The sequence below is a fragment of the Lactuca serriola genome, chromosome 7, assembly GCF_051521515.1.
Source record: "Lactuca serriola cultivar US96UC23 chromosome 7, Lser_US96UC23_V15, whole genome shotgun sequence".
NCBI lineage: Eukaryota > Viridiplantae > Streptophyta > Magnoliopsida > Asterales > Asteraceae > Lactuca > Lactuca serriola.
Genome location: NC_136414.1, coordinates 202,806,371 through 202,825,720, shown reverse-complemented (window position 1 = coordinate 202,825,720; position 19,350 = coordinate 202,806,371). Strand labels below are relative to the sequence as shown.

The following is a 19,350-nucleotide window of genomic DNA, read 5'->3' as shown; positions in this document are numbered from 1 at the left end:
GACCCTTCAGAACCGCCACAAGGGATGCTAACCGCTTCTATGTGACTTTTACTAATGATTATAGTAGATATGGGTATGTCTACGTAATCAATCATAAGCCAAAAACCTTTGAAAAGTTCAAGGAGTTTAAACAGAAAGTGGAGAATCAGTTGGGAAGGAACATTAAGATGCTTCGCTCCGATCGAGGTGGTGAGTATCTTAGTAGAAAGTTACTCGACTATCTTAAGGAATGTGGGATTGTCTCACAATTGACACCTCCCAGGACACCACAACTTAATGGTGTGGCTGGGATGCGTAATCAAACCTTGTTGGATATGGTTCGTTCCATGATGAGTCGAGCTTCGCTACCAATCTTATTCTGGGGGTATGCCTTAGAGACTACCGCCCATATCCTTAATCTAGTCCCTACCAAAAAGGTTTCCAAAACACCTCACGAGATGTGGACCGGGAAAGTTCCCAATTTAGACCACATCAAGATTTGGGGTTGCGAGGCTTTCGTGAGGCGCGAAGCTCACAATAAGCTTGAACCTCGAAGTGAGAGGTGTCTTTTCATTGGCTACCCACATAAATCCTTTGGTTACCTCTTCTACAGACCCAGTGATAATGTGGTATTTGTTGCAAGGAGAGGAATCTTTCGCGAGAGAGAGTTCATAAGCCAAGGAAATAGTGGGAGGCAAATTAACCTTGAAGAAATTCAAGAGTCAAGTGGTGAAGGAACCTCAAATCCTAGCAACCAACCTGAGGAGGAAACTCCTGTTCATCCGACCGACGAGTCTGTACCTCTGAGGCATTCCACGAGAGTTAGGAATGCACCCGAGTATTACTATGGTTTCCATATTACTGTGAAAGGTGATACATTTATCAGTGATAGCACACTGGTAAATTTGGATGAACCTAACAGCTATAAGGAAGCCATGGTAGGCCCTGAGTCTGCTAAATGGAAAGAGGCTATGGACAGCGAGATTTTGTCCATGTATGACAATCAAGTTTGGAACTTGGTTAACAATGTACCGGGTCGTAAGATGGTCGGGTGCAAATGGATCTTCAAGAAGAAGACCGACATGGATGGAAAAGTGCATACTTATAAGGCACGACTGGTTGCAAAGGGCTTCACTCAAACTCAGGGAGTTGTTTATGATGAAACCTTCTCACCAGTGGCAAAGATTAAGTCTATTAGTGTTATGCTAGCCATTGTTGCATTTCATGATTATGAAATATGGCAAATGGATGTCAAAACCTCTTTCCTTAAAGGAAAGTTGGCTGAGGATGTTTACATGAGTCAGCCAGAGGGTTTTGTCAATGCAAAGTACCCTGATATAGTGTGCAAGCTTGAGAAATCTATTTATGGATTGAAACAAGCATCTCACAGCTGGAACCTTTGTTTTGATGAGAAGGTCAAAGAGTTTGGTTTTTCGAGAAGCGAAGATGAATCATGTGTGTATGTCAAAGCTAGTGGGAGTATAGTTAGCTTTTTGGTACTGTATGTGGATGACTAACTACTCATGGAAAATGACATCCCAACTTGACAAGAGGTTAAGTCCTGGCTTGGGAAGTGTTTCGCTATGAAGGACCTTGGAGAAGCTGCTTATATCCTTGGGATAAGGATATTGAGAGAAAGGAGTAAAAGGCTAATTGGTGTTAGTCAAATCACCTACGTGGACAAAGTGTTGAAAAGGTTCAACATGCAGAATTCCAAGAAAGGTGACTTACCGATCCAGCATAATGCAAAACTAAGCAAGGCTTAGAGCCTGAGTACAGAGGATAAGATAGCTGAGATGAGTCGATTACCACATGCTTCCGCTGTTGGCTCGATCATGTATGCTATGACTTGTACTCGCCCTGATGTGGCCTTTGCTTTGAGCATGGTCAGCTGATATCAGGGGAATCTTGGCAAGGCTCACTGGACTGTGGTAAAGAACATTCTCAAGTACCTGGGAAGGACTAAGGAATGGAATCTTACCCTTGGTGGGAGTGATGACTTGAGAGTTGTGGGGTATAATGACGCTAGCTTTTAGACTGATAGGGATAATTTCCGCTCTCAGTCGGACTGGGTCTTTACCATGAATGGAGGAGCAGTTACTTGAAAAAGTCCCAAACAGGATACAGTAGTTGATTCGACTTGTGAATCAGAGTATATACCAGCGAGTGAAGCGGTGAAGGAGGCGATATGGCTGAGGAACTTCATCGGAGACCTTGGAGTTGTACCGGCTATAAAGGGTCCTATGGAGATTTTTTGTGATAGCAATAGTGCGGTTGCCTTAGCCAAGGAACCGAGAGATCATGGCAGATCCAGACACATTGACAGAAAATATCACTTCATAAGACACAAGATAGAAGAACGACTCCTCGTAGCAAAGAGGATATAGTCAGAGGAGAACCCAACAGATCCCCTCACGCAGGGACTGACTAGGGTTAGGCATTTGCAGCATGCGAGGCACATCGGGCTAAAGGACGATATTAGTTTTACAGATTAGATGGTTTTGAAATTTGTAAAGTGTAATTGACATTTGATGATGAATAAAAGTTGTTGTTTATTTATGAGTAAAGTGTTGCTATATTTTGTCAATCGTTTACTATCATTTCATTTTGCATGTTTTGACTTATAGAATAATTATGTTATGGTATTTCATATTATTCAAATTCTCCCACAATCGGTTATATCTTGGAAGTAGATATGAATCAAGATTGTCATGAAGTTGGCTTGTAGATGACTAATGTTTTGGACATAGCAAGAGTTGCTACAACACTCATGAGTGCTCATAAGTTTTGAGTATTGGATTCAACCCACGCTCACTTGTATCACTTCATGGAATTTATCTCAAGTGATCGTGAGACGGTAATATTATATAAGTCTTCAAACCTAGAGATATGAGTTGTTGCCTATGAGTTGGTTATGCATTGATTGTACGAAAACGCATCAGTAACTTGATGTCATAAAACGTGCATTTGTGTATAATTCAACAAATAGTAGAAAAGCATATGAGTCGAAGTTTATCTTTTCCTTCTTGGATTAGAAGCGATATCTGGTCCCCTCGATGATTTTGTTTTGACCTATGTATCGGGCCCGTTCAGAACTAAATTGATGTGTTCAATTAAGGTCTATGTCAGACAAATCGGAAATCGGGAAACAAATTGTTGGACAATAAGTAAGACATTGTTCCGTGTATTTGTCCGGCTGATATCTAGAACAGAGGATTATATGATCCCTTATCTAAAATGACGCTTCATAGTTCAACAGAGTTTTAAGAGCTACGATTGTCGGTCGGTTCCTGAAGTCATGCTTGCAACTATAGTTATTAGACTTATCCAAGTGAGAGATTATTGGATAAGGTGTCTAAGTCCATAACTATATTTGAGATGTACTTGACTCGACCTGTCATGGTCCATTTGGGTTGCACTTCACCCGACCAATTTATATGGATAATCTTTTGAGAATAATATAAGTTATGATTTATTAATATATTATAAGTTCTAATATATTGATATGAAATCATATTATTTAATTAATATTGATCTAAAATTAATTTAGAATTAATTTGGTGATCAAAATGATGACTAATTAAATATGGGCTCTTGCATTTTTATAGTGTGGGCTAATGCTTATTTAGAATGAGCTAGGTTTGCATGGTAAGTCCATGGAGCTTTAACCCATGGGTCTTATGGAAATGAAAGGTCATGGTTACATGGATGTAACCCCAATCCACCACACTATATAAAGGGGTCCTTGGCACTTGAAATGGCACTAGTGTTACTATTCTCTCAAGTTTCCAAAGTTTGTGGTGATTTGTGACTTCCATTTGAGGCATCCACATTATTGGTGCGAGGCTCTCAAACTCCAAGTAATCAACCACTATTAAAAGGTATGTAATTCTACTAGTGTTTTATGATTCAAGTTCCCCATAACATGCTAGTTAGGATGTAAACCTTGGAAAATTATTATTTGCGTGTATCTTAGAGAAAACATAGATGCAAGGTTTCTAGGGTTGCATGTACACCATAGGAGTGTTAGAATGCTCAAAACCCTTCACCAATGGACTGTCTAAGTACTTGTGTTCTGGACTAAATGGAGGATTAGACCTTAGGATAAGGCCAAATAAGGAGTATGGGCCAAATTTGGAAAATTAGGTCATTAATGGGCTGTCATGGATTTATAGTTTGGGCCTTAATTGGTTTTAGGTTTGGGCTAAGGGTGAAATGGTCATTTCACCCCAAGTAAGGACTATGGATTTTGGTTGGGACCTATTGCTAATTGGGTGATATGTTGGTATTGTTATCTCGGGGAGTCGACAAGGTTGCAGCTAAGGATTTTGTGCAGTGAGGTTCAACATCTGAGGTGAGTTTCCTCCTATAGGAACGGGTCAAAGGCACCAATGTTGGCCCGTATTTATGTTTATATGTTTCGGGATTAATGATTTGATGTCGGGCGGTGCCCAATGAATGTTGGCATGCTTGATGTCTTCGTGATTCTTACATGTGTATGTATTTGTATGTTTCCGGATTACGGTACGATGTCGGGCGATGCCCGAGGAATGTCTGTATGCTTTCTGGATTACGGTCCGATGCGGGGCGGGGCCCAAGAAATGTTTATATGTATGTTTCCGGACTACGGTTCGATGTCGGGTGTTACCCAATGAAGGTATGTATGTTTAGTTATACTTATTGTCTATGTGATACTTGTATGTGCCTGGTATAGAGGTGAGTGTGGGCGGGGTCTCGTATCTCATCACTAGCTAAGTGTAGATGGGGTTCCATATCTCATAATTAGCATAATAGGGGCGGGGCCCATGATAGGCAAGGCCTTATGACTTGAACATGTAGTATTGTGTATGATTCTTTATGTGCTAGCATGATTATATGATATTGTTTGTATGTGTATAGCGGGCGGGGCCTCGGAAAAGCAGATTTGTATACCGAGCGGGGCTCGATGCCAAGCGGGGCCTGATGTCGAACACTGTCCGATGCCGGGAGGGGGCCTAATATATGTGATTATGTGTATGGTATGTTGTAGTTTGGGGAGACTCACTAAGTTTCGTGCTTACAACTTTCAGTTTTGGTTTTAGGTACTTCCAGTAGCAAAAGGAAGAGCTCGAGATGACTGCAGTGCACACACCATGATTTTAGCCTGAGATGTTTTTACTCTGATATGTTTGACAGATGATCATGATGTTTTGAGAAACAATGACTTACGATTTTTATGTGATGTTTTGATAACTATGGTTTTATAAATAATTAAAAACGAAAATTTTGGACCGTATTTTTGGGATATCACAAGCTCGAATTACGAGACCTTTTGGATTGAACCTCCGACGATGTAAGAGTTTTATTCCACTTTGTGTAACACCCCGTTCTTAGAATGTTTAATTGGGAGTCCCTGAGATTTAAGAGGAAGGGTAATTCTGGTCCTTTTTCGGGAAATGGGTGTCATCCGAGGAGGTTTCAGGCTGGTGTATGTTGTTAGAAACATTGGGCTTCTCGTCGCCCTCGTATGAATGTAAAGTTATTTGGGAGCGGGTTTAGATTAGAGGAGTTGCGGTGTTTTGAAGTTGATTATTGTTTATAGTTCTTTGCGGAGTAAGTGGGAAAAGGTCCCATGCATGCATGTATTTTGAAGTTTGGCTGGGTACGCCCAGCGTAAGCTGGACGTACGCCCAGCGTAATAGAGGGAAGGATGGCGGGGTGAGTACGCCTAACATACTCTCAGAAACTCCAAACCCTAAATTAGGGTCAGCCACTATATAAGGGACATGTTGGTTCATACCCTAGCCTCCATAAGCTCATCTTTAACCTCAGAAACCCTAGAAAACCCGTAATCCTCCATTGTTGGGTGTGTTTGACCTTGGAAATCCCATTTTGGCAAAAGAAAGGCTAGAAGGAGAAAGGATAAGTTGTCAAAGAAGAAGAGGATCGATTGGAGCTTGTAGATCTGAAGAGATGCCATCCTTTGGAGCTTGTTTGAGGTATAAAGCTTCTTGCTTGCCATCTATTATGCATAGATCTAAGTGTTGTGGAGTTTTTAGCATCTCTCTTGTCCCAAAGTTCTCACCTTGACTCATGCTTTGTGTTGGCCGAGATTATCTGTCCTTTTAGACCTTTGGAGAGGTCTTGAGTGAGAAAAATGAGGTCCTAAGAGCTGTAGTTATTCCATGTGTGAAAAACATAGGTCTTAATGGATTAAGACCTTGGATTAAGAGCTTATGGACGTCCCCAGTGATAAAGTTTGTGACTTTATGAATCTTAGGCATATTTGGCCTAGGGATCTGAAGTGTGGGCTTAAGAGCTTAAGTCGTTAAGAAGTTACGATGACTTGATGAATAGTGAAGTTACGCCCCGCGTAACTTGTGAGTACGCCCTGCGTAGCGGGCCAGTGTCCCGATTTCCATGATGCGAGCTTTGTTGTACGCCCAGCGTACCAGGAAGGGTACGCCCAGCGTACCCCATCTGTGACATTTTCATTTTGGGCCTTATAGTTTGGGCTGTTATTGGACTGCTGGATTTTGGGCCGTGACTGGACATTATGGTTAGAGTATTGTGGGCCCATTGGTTGTTATGGATCATGAGTTTAGGCCCATTTGGTGATGTGGGCCCAATTTAGTAGATTGGGCCAATAGTGGGCTTTGCTTTGGACTTTTGGACTTGGGCCATTGGTGGGCTTGGGAGCTTACCTAATGTTGGGCCGGATTGGGTTAAGGGTAAAATGGTCAATTTACCCTTGGAAGAGTATGGTGCTTGGCCTAATGTTTATTTGTGCTATGATGGCTAGTTCGGGATTTGCGGTGAGTCGGTGATTCGAGAATCTGCTTCTTCAGTTCAGAGTTTCGGCAGTGCGAGGTGAGTTATCCTCACTATATCGACAGGGTCTACGGCACCAAGGCCGGCCCTTTATCGGATGGAAATCCGGATAGTTGTCTGTTATGGTATTGCTTGATATGGGCCGGAAGACATTATGTTATGGGCCGGAAGGCATATATGTTATGGGCCGGAAGGCATTATGTTATGGGCCGGAAGGCATTCTATGTTATGTGGACCGGAAGGTCATGGCCTGGAAAGGCGTATGTGCGTAAGTAGTATTTTGGCTGAGACGTAGGGTGATGCTATGCTAGTGATCAGTTAGGTCGGTATCCTGGTTAAGGTGATGATATGTTATGTGATCTGTTTGATTGATTTGTTGACTGTGAACTGTTACATGATTGTATGTTATGTACACATGGTTGTTTGGACTGGAGTTTGACCCGATGTGCATGGCAGTTCTATATTATGTATTGTTACGTATGTTATTTATGTTATGGGCCGGAAGGCAATTCGCTACGGGCCGGAAGGCAATATGTTTTGGATCGGAAGGTCGTAGCCTGGAAGGGCGTATTTGTGGTTTGTATTTTGGGGGTATCTCACTAAGCTTTCGGGCTTACAGTTGTGGTTTAAATGTTTTTCAGGTTGTTCAGGAGACCGTGGCAAGGCGAAGGCGTGATCGTACCGCTCCTCGTGTTTATGTTTATGGCATGATTCTGGAAATACTCTGATAATAAATGTATTGAAAACCTTTTTGTGATAACGTTATTAAAATGGATTGTTTTTGAAAAGTTAAAACTGGCTGAAATTTTTCGGATGTTACAAGTTGGTATCAGAGCCTTGGTTTGAGTGAATTGGAGGAACATTCGTGTGAATCCAGTCTCAAATCAATGAGAGTTTTTTTTAAAGAATTAAATGGTTTTCAAAATAAGTAAAGAGAGGACGCGGAGGTACGATCAGCCGGAGCCAGTAAGTAACCCCAAAATATCATACATGATAATTGTTTTTGAGCATTGATAGAACAACATGCTAGTGCTAGGCTAGGGATCTTCAGGATTTCATGATAATGCTGTCTGATTTGTGATGCCTGTAGCCTAGGGTTTCCTTGTGGGAGATTTCCTGTGTTCCTCTAATGGTGAGGGTTGAGCACTTGTTTGCATGTTTTCTCTAGGGCGTTGTGGTAGTACTTCATACAAATATGGGTAGGTGTGGAAGGTAGTATGGGCCCGTACTACTGAAAGCACAGGACCCGTACGCGTATCAGGGAAACCATGACCCCTAGGGTTGGGTGGAGAGTTGGTTCCCGGGATAGTGGGAAGTATCTGAGATTTGTGGTGTTCTTTTCGGTATGGAGATTCCGATGCATGTTGGGAGTGGATCCGGGTCAGGATCGGGAGCAGGAGAGGGAGTACCGGACGGGTCGGTGCCGCTCGAGGTTATTGGTCAGTCGAGCACATGCGAGTTGGATGCGAGGATTCATGAGATCCTACGTATTGAGGTTGCTGCGTTGTTCCGGGCCGAGTTGCCGGAACTGTTTGGGGTCGATCAAGACCGCCATGGTTGAGTATTTTGATGAGCGTTATGCAGCTCTCACATAGACGGCTGCCGCGGCGGGGGGGGGGGGAGCTGCTCGGTGTTTTCAGTATCGGGACTTCGATAATACGAAGCCTCCCACCTTTGTTGGAGTTCAGGACCCGATTGTTGCTATGAGATGGTTATCGGACGTAGAAGGGTGTTTCTTCACGTGTTCATGCCCTGCTGATCAGAGGGTGAGGTGTGCTCTGAACCTGTTAAGGCCCGGGGCGAAGGATTGGTGTAGGTTGACCACGACGTCATATTCGGATGCGCAGAGGGCTGCGGTTTCATGGGATCAGTTCAGAGAGATGTTCAACACTCGTTATGTTCCGTGGGTTGAGAGAGAAAGATTGGCCCGGGAGTTTCTTGAGCTAAAGCAGGGTTCGGAGTCGGTGACGGAGATCACCAGGATGTTCACTGAGAGGGCGATGTTTTGCCCTGAGTTCGCTTCGGAGCAGGCTCAGATGTCCCGATATCTGAGTATGCTCAAGAGAGATGTCAGGCAGTTTGTGTCTACGCAGAGGTGCGAGACTTTGTTGGAGTGGCAGGAGGCCGCCAGGCGGCGTGAGCTAGAAATTGGGTTACTGTTGCGTGAGTTGAGGCAGGCTCCGGTGCAGTCGCAGCCGGCGCCGAAACGGTCCAAGATCGTTGATTCCAGGGTGGGAGAATAGAGTATTCACACTTGTGGGAAGTGTGGGAAGAGTCACACCGGAGTTTGTAAGTCTGGTGGCGCATGCCGCAAGTGCGGAAAGGAGGGACACTATGCGAGGGATTGTCGGCAGTTAGTGCAGGTTCGGGATCTGAGGATTTGCTATCATTGTCATCAGGTGGGACACTTGAGGGTCAACTGTCCCCAGATTGCCGCAGGACCGGTGCAGGCTCCAGCACCGGCCACTTTGAGGATCACGAGTGGAGGTCAGGGTGGAGCGGAGCCCCAAGGGCTCAGGGTCGTGCTTTTCAGCTTACAGCAGAAGAGGTCAGAGAAGTGCCGGATGCAGCTGCGGTTATGTTTCTTTCTTGATGTCTTGTTATTATGAGTATTGTGGAGTATTGTTTATCTGTTAGTCTCGTTGTGTGGTTTTCGGTATGATACCCGTTGTTCTTCGAGGTTTTTGGGTATGATTATGGGTTCGCGACGGGAATTTCGTGGTTATCCCCATGGGGGGTTATTAGTGGTAATTTGGCGACCGATTTGAGGATTGGATAATATTGTTTTTTGATGAGTGGTTAGTTGCAGATTGAGTTCTTTCGAGCTCGGGATGATCACTGTGGAAATGTGTTTTTGCGAAGGTTGCTGGTGCTAGTGGGAATCAGTCCGTGTGTAAGTGTTGGGTTCGTGCAAGGTTGTTTGGGAGGTCGGGGATAGCGACCGGTGGTTGATAGTCAGTGCCCTAAGTGGGGGAGAATTGGAAATTCTCCGGATGGTCGATAGGCTTGAGAGATTGTTTAGCTGCTGGGGATTCAACGGTATTTCTGTCAGCCGAGAGCAGGCTGGTATGGGTGAGTAGCAGGAGTGCGGGGCAAGATACAGACCTATGACATTGATTGCGAAGGGCCTGGGTTCAGGCCGGGATCGTGTATGTATGGCGGAGATAGAGTTCGGAACCCCTGGAGGGCTAGAACAGTATGCATGGGAGGATTTCCCGGAGAGATAACTCGGAATGATGGATGCTAGTCGAGCGGTCCAGCCAGACTGAAGGCCCTGGAGAGCGGTCCAGATTGGCTGAAGGTTCTGAGAGTGGTCCAGATTAGCTGAAGGCCTGGTAAGGCGGTCCAGTCATGCTGAAGACTCTGCAGGTATTGATAGATCGATCCAAGGAATTGGTTTGAGTATGTTGCGATGGTTAGCATTAGAAGGTCTGGCCTCGGGTATTGATCTTGAAGTGGGTGCATGGACTCGAGAGTCTTTGCAAGCAGATTCAGAGCATGTGTGTTGCATGGATAGCGGTTATGCTATGAAGGGGTGGTGTAGAGTTGGGTGAGCACCGTGACACTTGTCGTGGTGACAAGGCGGTAAAAGTGGATTCCTTGGTAAGGAAAGAGGGGGGAATGTAGTTCCGGAGGCTCCACTTTGTTGTTGCGCCTCAATTCGGTTGTAAATACCGTTGAATTTGTTGCACCACTTAGTTATTTGACTTCATTTGCTGCTTAACATGTCATTATTGCGATACAATTTTTTCTTCAAAATAGCGTGAAAGTTTTCGCACACCGCCCCTCAATAAGTACCTTTCTTCATTCCATTTCCACGGAGTTCGTCTTTTGAAGTAGTACACCATGTCGCCATTAAAGCATATTCCTCCTCCGGTGTCCACCATTGTGGAATGTCTGCATTTTCCGTTTCAACTGCTATCGATTTCCCTTTCGTTTTCCCTTCCACTCTTCCACTACCTCCCGCTTCCACTTCAGTCAATGGTTGTGTTCTAGGTGGTGGTTGGGTGGTTGTTTGTTTCATCGAAGCAAAAGTGGAGAAAAGATTTTGTTGTAAATTTGAGTTTTGACCAAATAGATTTTATTGAAGGTAAGGCGAGTTAGGAAATTCCAGTGATGGTGAAGCGAGATTGAAAGCGGCGTCGTGGTGATCCTTGAAACGATAAAATGTTGAAATAATTTTCATAATCCGCGAATCCGAGAGGCGATGTTGTGTTTGGTTGTGTGTTTGGGATTGATGATGGAGAAGGTATTTGAGTTTTGCTCCATTTTTTTGATTGAGAAGAAAGTATGAATTTTTTTATAAAATATAAGAGAAAGAGAGAAAGAAAGATGTATAAAGAAGTGAAAGTTGTATTTATACAAAGGTTTAAAAGGTATTTTTTTTAATATCAAACATAGCAACGGTCCATTTATTCAAACGTCTCAATTTTACGTGTTTTGCCAAGTTGTAACGAGCACGAGATATGCCACAACGAGAAGAAACGAGAAGGGGGACGGTGTTCCCCCGTTACAACGTCGTTATGGCGTGTACACGTCGACAATAACAAGCATGAGATTGGCCATACCGTATCCTCTTACCTTGAACCTGAAAAGGAAAATGCGAAAACGGGTCCCATGGGTTTTTGACACTCCTAATCGGGTTCTTTTTGGATGCAAAGGTATTTCTCAACACTTGTATACGTTTTCTAACATACGAGTTTCATTACTTTCATGGCCATCTGCTATCCACGTTTCTGTAACGACTGAACCGGCCGGTTCATTCTTCCCTCTTAAACCTCGCCGCTTCAGATTCTAAACCCTAGCAGCAGATAACACACACAAATCGAAGAAATGTTGGAGAGTAGACTGATTACGATTATCAGGAGAAGCAAATCTATCAATCAAATAAGATCGTCGTTTTCTTCTCACGGCGGATCGACGAATCTTCATAGTCGATTCGCGTTAGATCGTTATTCAACCTATAAGCATGTTGCTAATCCCACCACCAGGAACTGTCTCATCAATGGCTTTCGATCCTTGCACAATCTTAACAAGGTATTGTCGACTGCAATAAACTGAATATTGTTGTTTATCAAATCGACGAAAAATACTATTACGGTCCTTAAATATCATCAGACTTCTAATGATTCTTTCCTGATATCGTAATATTGAACTTTGATGCTGTGATTTTTCAATTATAAGATGCATTCGTCAAGTTTGGAAACAAAACCTTTTTGTTTTGATTGAGCTTCTTGTTGTATGGATCAATTAAACATACCTATCGGAAGTATACTTGTTTAATTATGAGCCAGGACAGGAGTTAATTACCATACAAAAGATGTATGGATGCTAAAGTTCTTCACTCTGTTATCTTGGCAGTATAGATATGTCATCTTGTACATAACGCTATACCATTCAATGAGAGCTATACAATTGATTATCTTTTTTTGTAAAAATTCCTTTCCTATATCATCATCAGCTCATATGTTTGTTTTTTGTATATATCAGGGTACCTACAAGCCATCTTTCAGGCATATATCTACTGTAGCTGCAAGTGTTTGCAAGGAAAATAAGGAGACAGTGAAGCTCCTTGTTACTGCTGGACCTCATGCTCAAAAAGCAATAGGAATATGGCTTTTTGCATCTGCTGCATGGGTCTTCAGTATGGTTATCCTTGGTGGTGTCACACGACTCACTCGATCTGGTCTTTCAATGACAGACTGGAAATTCACTGGCAGCCTTCCTCCTTTATCAGATGAAGATTGGTTGATTGAGTTTGAGAAATATAAACAATCCCCTGAGTTCAAGCGGTTAGTTTAATCATCAGTACGTCTACCTTTCTTCACATTCATCTGTCTCCAACATTCTTCTATTGTAAATTGCAATTGCATTGTTGATACATCTTTCTGAATCGTCATTCCAGAAAGATCACTATATAAATGCTAAAGGAAAGTTTGCAAACTTGATGTTGCTCCAATTGAGAGTGTGATTAAGGAGTACTCAAGATTTTGCTACATTTATTAGATAAGAGAAGAGGAGCTACTGAATCAAATATATACTGACCCGACCCCACATGATTTTAACTACTTGCAGTGTGAACAGAGGAATGAATATTGATGATTTTAAGTTCATTTATTGGATGGAATACACGCATCGTATGTGGGGAAGAGCATTGGGGATCATGTTTGCTCTCCCATTTTCGTATTTTATACGAAAAGGTTATATAAATCTACGGCTTGGAGTTAGGCTTGCTGGTTTATTTGCTCTTGGTGGTGGGCAAGGGATGATTGGTTGGTGGATGGTTAAAAGTGGTTTAGAAGTTAGTATCATCTTTCTTTATAAAGTTCATAAATACAAAGCTAGTCAAAACTCATTTCTTTGACTTTTTTTTTCATCAGGAGCCACCTTCAGAGTACTCACAACCAAGAGTAAGTCCATATCGTCTTGCTGCTCATCTGACTTCAGCTTTTGCTATTTACTGTGGACTTTTCTGGACTGCTCTTTCTGTTGTCATGCCTGAACCTCCTACCGAGTCAATGGCTTGGGTCAACGGGGCTGCAAAAGTCAAAAGATTGGCTCTTCCGCTTGGGATTCTTGTTGGTGTAACTGCGATTTCAGGAGCTTTTGTTGCAGGAAACGATGCGGTATGTGACTAAATTTCTTGAAAGTATTACGGAAATGCCCTTTTTCTGATTTTGTTTTATGTTAAAATTTGTCAAGGGACATGCGTTTAATACGTTTCCAAAGATGGGGGATTCGTGGATTCCGGAAGATGTTTTGAGTATGAAGCCGGTCATCCGCAACTTCTTTGAGAATACAGCAACTGTGCAGGTAGAGATAGGCAGCTTTGTAATTGGATTCTGATGGAATTGGAATTTGAGATTCCATTTCAATTGTGTGTTTGGTTGCCAAATCCAAATGTATGGAAATTATATTTCCTATCTTTCAAATTATGTGTTTGATGGATTTGATTTGATTTGCTGACAACCAAACTCATGACATTATGATTCCTTCAGTTTCCATTTCTTGTTAAAACATCCTGCAAGCCAAAATACTTTATTTAATATTCTTGTTTTCTATGTACAGCTTGATCATCGTATACTTGCAACTACAACCCTAGCAGCAATTGGTGGGTTATGGTGGTCAACGAGGAAGGTTGACTTACATCCTGCTATTCGTTCATTAATCGGAAGTACCATGGGAATGGCTGCTCTCCAGGTAAGTACATACTGTTGATATACTTGCACTTATAAATTTAATAAGTGATTTTTGTTTTATAATATAATTTGCAGGTAACTTTGGGCATATCAACTCTTTTGTCTTATGTGCCGGTTTCACTTGGCACAGCCCACCAAGCTGGGGCGTTGACTCTGTTGACTTTTATGCTTCTTTTGAATCACACTGTTCGGCGACCATCACCTATGCTTTTGAAATCACTGCCTGCTGTTGTTAAGACGAGCTAAGGTTGGGGGTTTCACCTTTTTTTTTTTTTTTTGTAAGGTGTTATAGAATGCAATGCATAAGCTTATTTATTTACCCAGAAGTGTCTTCATTAAGTATGCTAATGTAAACAATAGGTATAACAGGTTTATTATGTATTTCCTGTTGCCAGTGGCTATTTGACGAATTGGAATTCTAGAATGAATTTAGTCCTTTGTGGGAAATTCAACATTATACAAATTCCTTGATAAATGCAAACTAAAGTTGGTTGTTAATTCTAAAAGTTTCATGTCTTCATTTTAATGCTTAAAAGTGTTTTTAGAGCTAGTATTTTGATCCAATACATACATACAAGAACAAAGGATATGCCCAAGGTGGCAGCGATTTTCGAGGTATTGGGCTTTTTAAGTCCTAACTTCGGTTGGGAGTCGACTTAGCCATGGAATGTTCTTATCAGAAAATCATTCTGGCTTCATGTTTCGGCGTTCAATGACTGAGGATATTCATATAGAGAGATAATTATGATTTGTGTATGTTGTTCATCGACCTTGAGGATACTTATGGAAGTGTGCATCAAGAGAGGATTTTAAGATTTCTAGAAGATTGAAAGGTAGGGTATCAAATCGAACAATCATTGTGTCGTGTTTTTGTCTTACATGACGTTACAATGTTCTATATCACACAAAAATGAACTGTCAGTCTAACACGATAACCATACAACTAAACATGACAAGCACGACAAAGTAACACAAAATAATCATTGTGAGTGGAAGAACTCGAACATTTAATATAATTTCTATTCTTCATTGTTTTCAGTTTGCTTTTAAGCTTAAAATAAATTTAAATAAAAGTAAATTAGTGGGTGTTGGAGTGTCCCGATTTGTGATTGAAGAAATGACTACTTTTATAGGTTGTACTTTTGTAAAGATTCTGTTTTCTTTATCTTGTGTTGGTTGTTGGTAGGAGTATGAATAGATTGGGTGCTTGGTCCGAAGTGGTGAAAAGAGTCGGTGCCAAACTTTCTAACTAGAAAGTTAGAACTTTATCCGTTGGAAGAAGTTTGACTTTGTTAAAGTCGGTTTTGGGTGCTTTGTCTACCTATTATTTTTCGCTTTATAAGGCGCCGATGGGTGTGCTCTCCAAGTTGGAATCCATAAGGAATAATTTCTTTATTAGGGTTGATTTGGATGAAAATAAAATGACTTGGGTTAGTTGGAATAAAGTCATGGCGTAAAAACAATTTGGAGGTCTCGATGTTAGTAGTCTTTTTTGCTTTGAATAGAGCTCTTCTTTTTAAATGGGTTTGACGTTTTTCTAGTAACACAAAGGCTTTGTGAGTTAAGGTTGTGAAAGCATACACGGTGATAAGGGTAGCCTAAGAAAGCATTCTTCTACTTCTTTTGGTTCTCTTTGGAGAAAGCATTCTTCTACTTCTTTTGGTTCTCTTTGGATTGAAGCGGTGAAATCTACGAAAAATCTTAAGGTTAAAGGGATTGATCTTCTGTCTCTGTGCGAAAAGAGAGTTGGTGATGGTTATGGGTCTGTTTTTTAGGAAGATGTTTGGATTGGAAATTCTTCTCTTAAACATAAATTTCCTAGGATTTATGCTTTGGAATTGGATAAACAGATTATCGTGAAAGACAAGATGAACCAAGATGGGTGGGTGAGTTCTTTTCGTAGATTGCCTAGAGATTGGGGAGTTTAGATTGCTCGGTGACGCGATTTTAATCAACTTTTGTTCTCCATTATACTTTCTGATATCAATGATAGATGAGTATGGTCGTTGGTTGTTTGATGGTTCTTGTGTTTTTAGTGTTGCTTCTACTCATACTCATATAGATAGGTTTTTGTTATCAGTGTCCTCTCCTATGAATTAAGATGGTGCGTATGAAGGTTAATGTTTTTGGTTGGCGGTTGAGACCAGATAAACTTTCAAGTCTAATTTGAAGAAGAGAGGAATCGACATTAATGTCTGTCTATTTTGTGTTTGATCTATGATGGAGATGTGGAAACGGTAAACCACTTGTTTTTCCTTTGTGATATAACTTCTTCTATTATGTTTCGTATTGGTAGATGTTCGAATATTTATATTCCAGTGATGGCCTTGTTTGAAGACTGGCTCGCTTGGTTTTCCTCTTTTCGGTTATACGAGTCTAAAAAAGTTTATTTAGAGGTGGTTTTTTGACTATGTTGTGGACGATTTGGAGCTATTGGAACAACTTTTTATTTGGGAGAAAGAAGTGGAGATTGATGAATATTTTTGATAGGATTGTTACTCAACCGTTCTTTTGGGCTAATTATAGAAGTAGAAGAAAGGTTTCCTTGAATTGGGTTGGGTGGTTACAAGATCCTAGAATTATTATTGCTTAATTTCTTTTTCATGATTTTGTAATCTTTTTTGTTTTCCGGCCAGCTTCTTGCTAGTTTGGTGTCATCAATTGACACCACTATTAAGGGGTCTGAGAGAGTTATGTTACAGCTCACGATGTGTTGGAGGTCATCAATCTTTGTTCGAACTTCCGTACTAGACTATAGAAGAATATGACTTCATTAAAGATTTGCACTTCTTACATGCAATCACTTTTGATTATGGATGAAATATACCATAATATTCGGGGCGAGATGCTCTGGTATATGTTTTTTCTTTTTTGTTGTTGATTATATCATGCCAATAGCTAAGATAAGAGTGGAACCGGTATACGTTATTTTCCCGGTGATGGTAGCTGAGAGAATAAAACCAAATGTTGTGCTGGATATTTGGGGAATAGCCATGAAGAAAAGGGAGTTAAAATGCAATACATATAAGACCGGGTATTTTTGGTGCAATAGAGCCAGAAGTATAATAAGAATTAGAGAGTAGAATGCTACAATAAGAGTAAAATGTATATTTCAAAGGAGTTTTCAATTACTTTGGGACTATGATCCACAAATGGTCAGGATTGTTGAAGCATAGGCTAAAATAGGTCGTCTTACAACATGAACAATTCTACAATATGGCTGTTAGGTCAGCTATGATATACGAACCAAACGATCACCAATAAATAAGACATATGAGAGGAAAATGAAACTTACATAAATGAAGATGCTACAGCAGACTTACCAGTTACCACGAACAAGGTTATACAATGTACCAACTGAAATTGATTGGGAGTGACATCAATCAAGTTCCTGTCAACGTATGTGAATCACATTGTACTACCAAGTGCATTTCATGGTGTGATAGTTAAATAAATATACATCATCAATAAAAGTAAAGATCTTGCAAGGGTACTACTAGATAATATAGATATCATGTAAGATTCGAGGTGTTGATGAAAATACAAAATCTTCCACATAGCTCAAGACTAAGATATAACATAGATAGAAAAACATGATTAACGCCCACGACCACGTCCACGCCCGCGGCCCCGCCCTCTTCCACGTCCCACAGGCCGCCCTGCATTACATGTCAAAAATATCAAACCGTTAGAGCAAAAGACATTACTGTGTTTGATGTGCATTGGACTGAAACTGACACTGATGTCAATAGGACAAAAAAATAGGGCTTTTCACTTTTTGTGCTCCCATGAAGAACTACAAACCTGCAGTGGGCTTCTTGGGCTTGACTCTAGGTGTCTCTTCCACTAGCAATGTCTCCAGATTCAAGCTGTCAGGAAGTATATAGTAACGAATGTTATTGCCTCTAACACTCAAATGGTCAAGGCTTACTGGATTTTTCCCTTTCAGTGTCAACTTCACCGTCTTCAAGTGTGTGTTCATGCTAATATCAACACCTACATTACACCCATCCAAATTTACATGCAATGCGTAATGTTCCCTTTTTTTTTTGTCAATTTATTAAAAGGGTTGTTTGTTTTGTTGGCAACAAAAATTCAACAGTTCATCTACATAGACAAAAACATGTCTACAATAAGATATTCACAGGCAAGTTAAGTACAATTTCAACTTATTTAGGCTGCAAAATATGCAACATATGAAAATGTGTCCATTGGTCTCAAAGGTCTTGGAGGCATACCAAATATAAGATTAGTATTTGAGACTCTGGATACAGAGGGTTTCATTTTGTTTTACTGATATAATGCTCTAATGTGCTTCAGAATTTATATATATATATATATATATATATATATATATATATATATATATATATATATATATATATATATATATATATATATATATATATATATTAAAAAAAAAAAAAAAAAAAAAAAACTAGCATGGGTGCAAAGTGCCTGATGATAACGAACAAACATGTCCCTTAACAAGGAACTGTAGTGTTATAGTGTAGCAGGGTTTAGAAAAACCCTGGTTACTCGCACATTTGGGACTACCAAAACGACATAAGAAGAGAAATAAGATGAAGAATTAGTTACCTGTTATGGTTCCATGTACAACTGTTCCATTCTTGAGCTCGATCGAGACAGTTTCGTTGTTCAACTTCATCAAAAACCTAGAGTTTTACACATAAAAAAAAGAAAGAGAAGTGAAAACGTCATCCCAATAACTTTGCGAACCATGGAAATTAATCAAGAAATCAGAAATCAAGCAAAAAATAAGACAGAATTAACAGGAAAATCAGACCTGACGAGCTTCATTGTCGCGAATCGCAGGAGGAGAAGCTAGGGTTCCAAAAATTATCCAATTTTCGGGGGGAGCGGGAGATCTAAAACGTAGTCTTATAATTTTCGCCGTTGGAAAAGCATGTAACACGGTGTCGTTTCTAATGGGCTTAATTATATACCTTCCTTTCCAGGTTCACTATGGGCTCGTTTCGGCCATTGATGGACTCTCGAAGTAATGCACATTGAACAACACTCTCGCTGAAATAAAAAATAAAGAACAGTTTAAAAAAGAGAATAACAGTTTGACAAAGTTAAGGCGCATGCTGCCTGTTTAATTGTTTATTAATTTATATAAAAAATTTATCCATACAAAGTGTTGATGTGATTGTCTCAAAATACATTGTATTACTATAATACAATGATAAAATTATTGAGTTATTCACAAAAATATCACAGTTATATATATATATATATATATATATATATATATATATATATATATATATATATATATATATATATTGTCTTGCAGGGTTAAAGTGGTAAGTGTTTAAGTTGTTTGGGTAGTTTGTGT

The 19,350-nt window shown here is 40.5% G+C and overlaps 2 protein-coding genes across 2 annotated transcripts; one reads left to right on the top strand and one right to left on the bottom strand.

Annotated features, from left to right (window-relative positions):
- Positions 1-11,485: 11,485 nt before the first annotated feature.
- Positions 11,486-14,486, top strand: COX15 (cytochrome c oxidase 15). Its single transcript, XM_079010329.1, has 7 exons — positions 11,486-11,826; positions 12,280-12,581; positions 12,865-13,090; positions 13,170-13,415; positions 13,492-13,602; positions 13,858-13,989; positions 14,064-14,486. Exons 1-7 carry the CDS (start codon positions 11,623-11,625, stop codon positions 14,232-14,234), a joined length of 1,392 nt encoding a protein of 463 aa, XP_078866455.1. The 5' UTR covers positions 11,486-11,622; the 3' UTR covers positions 14,235-14,486.
- Positions 14,487-17,466: 2,980 nt separating this feature from the next.
- On the bottom strand, positions 17,467-18,931 carry LOC145063489 (small nuclear ribonucleoprotein SmD1a-like). The gene is made up of 4 exons (XM_079011081.1): positions 18,796-18,931; positions 18,588-18,664; positions 17,793-17,984; positions 17,467-17,647 (listed from the first exon to the last, which is right to left on the bottom strand). The coding sequence occupies exons 1-4, from the start codon at positions 18,807-18,809 to the stop codon at positions 17,586-17,588; spliced, it is 345 nt and encodes a 114-aa protein (XP_078867207.1). The 5' UTR covers positions 18,810-18,931; the 3' UTR covers positions 17,467-17,585.
- Positions 18,932-19,350: the final 419 nt, after the last annotated feature.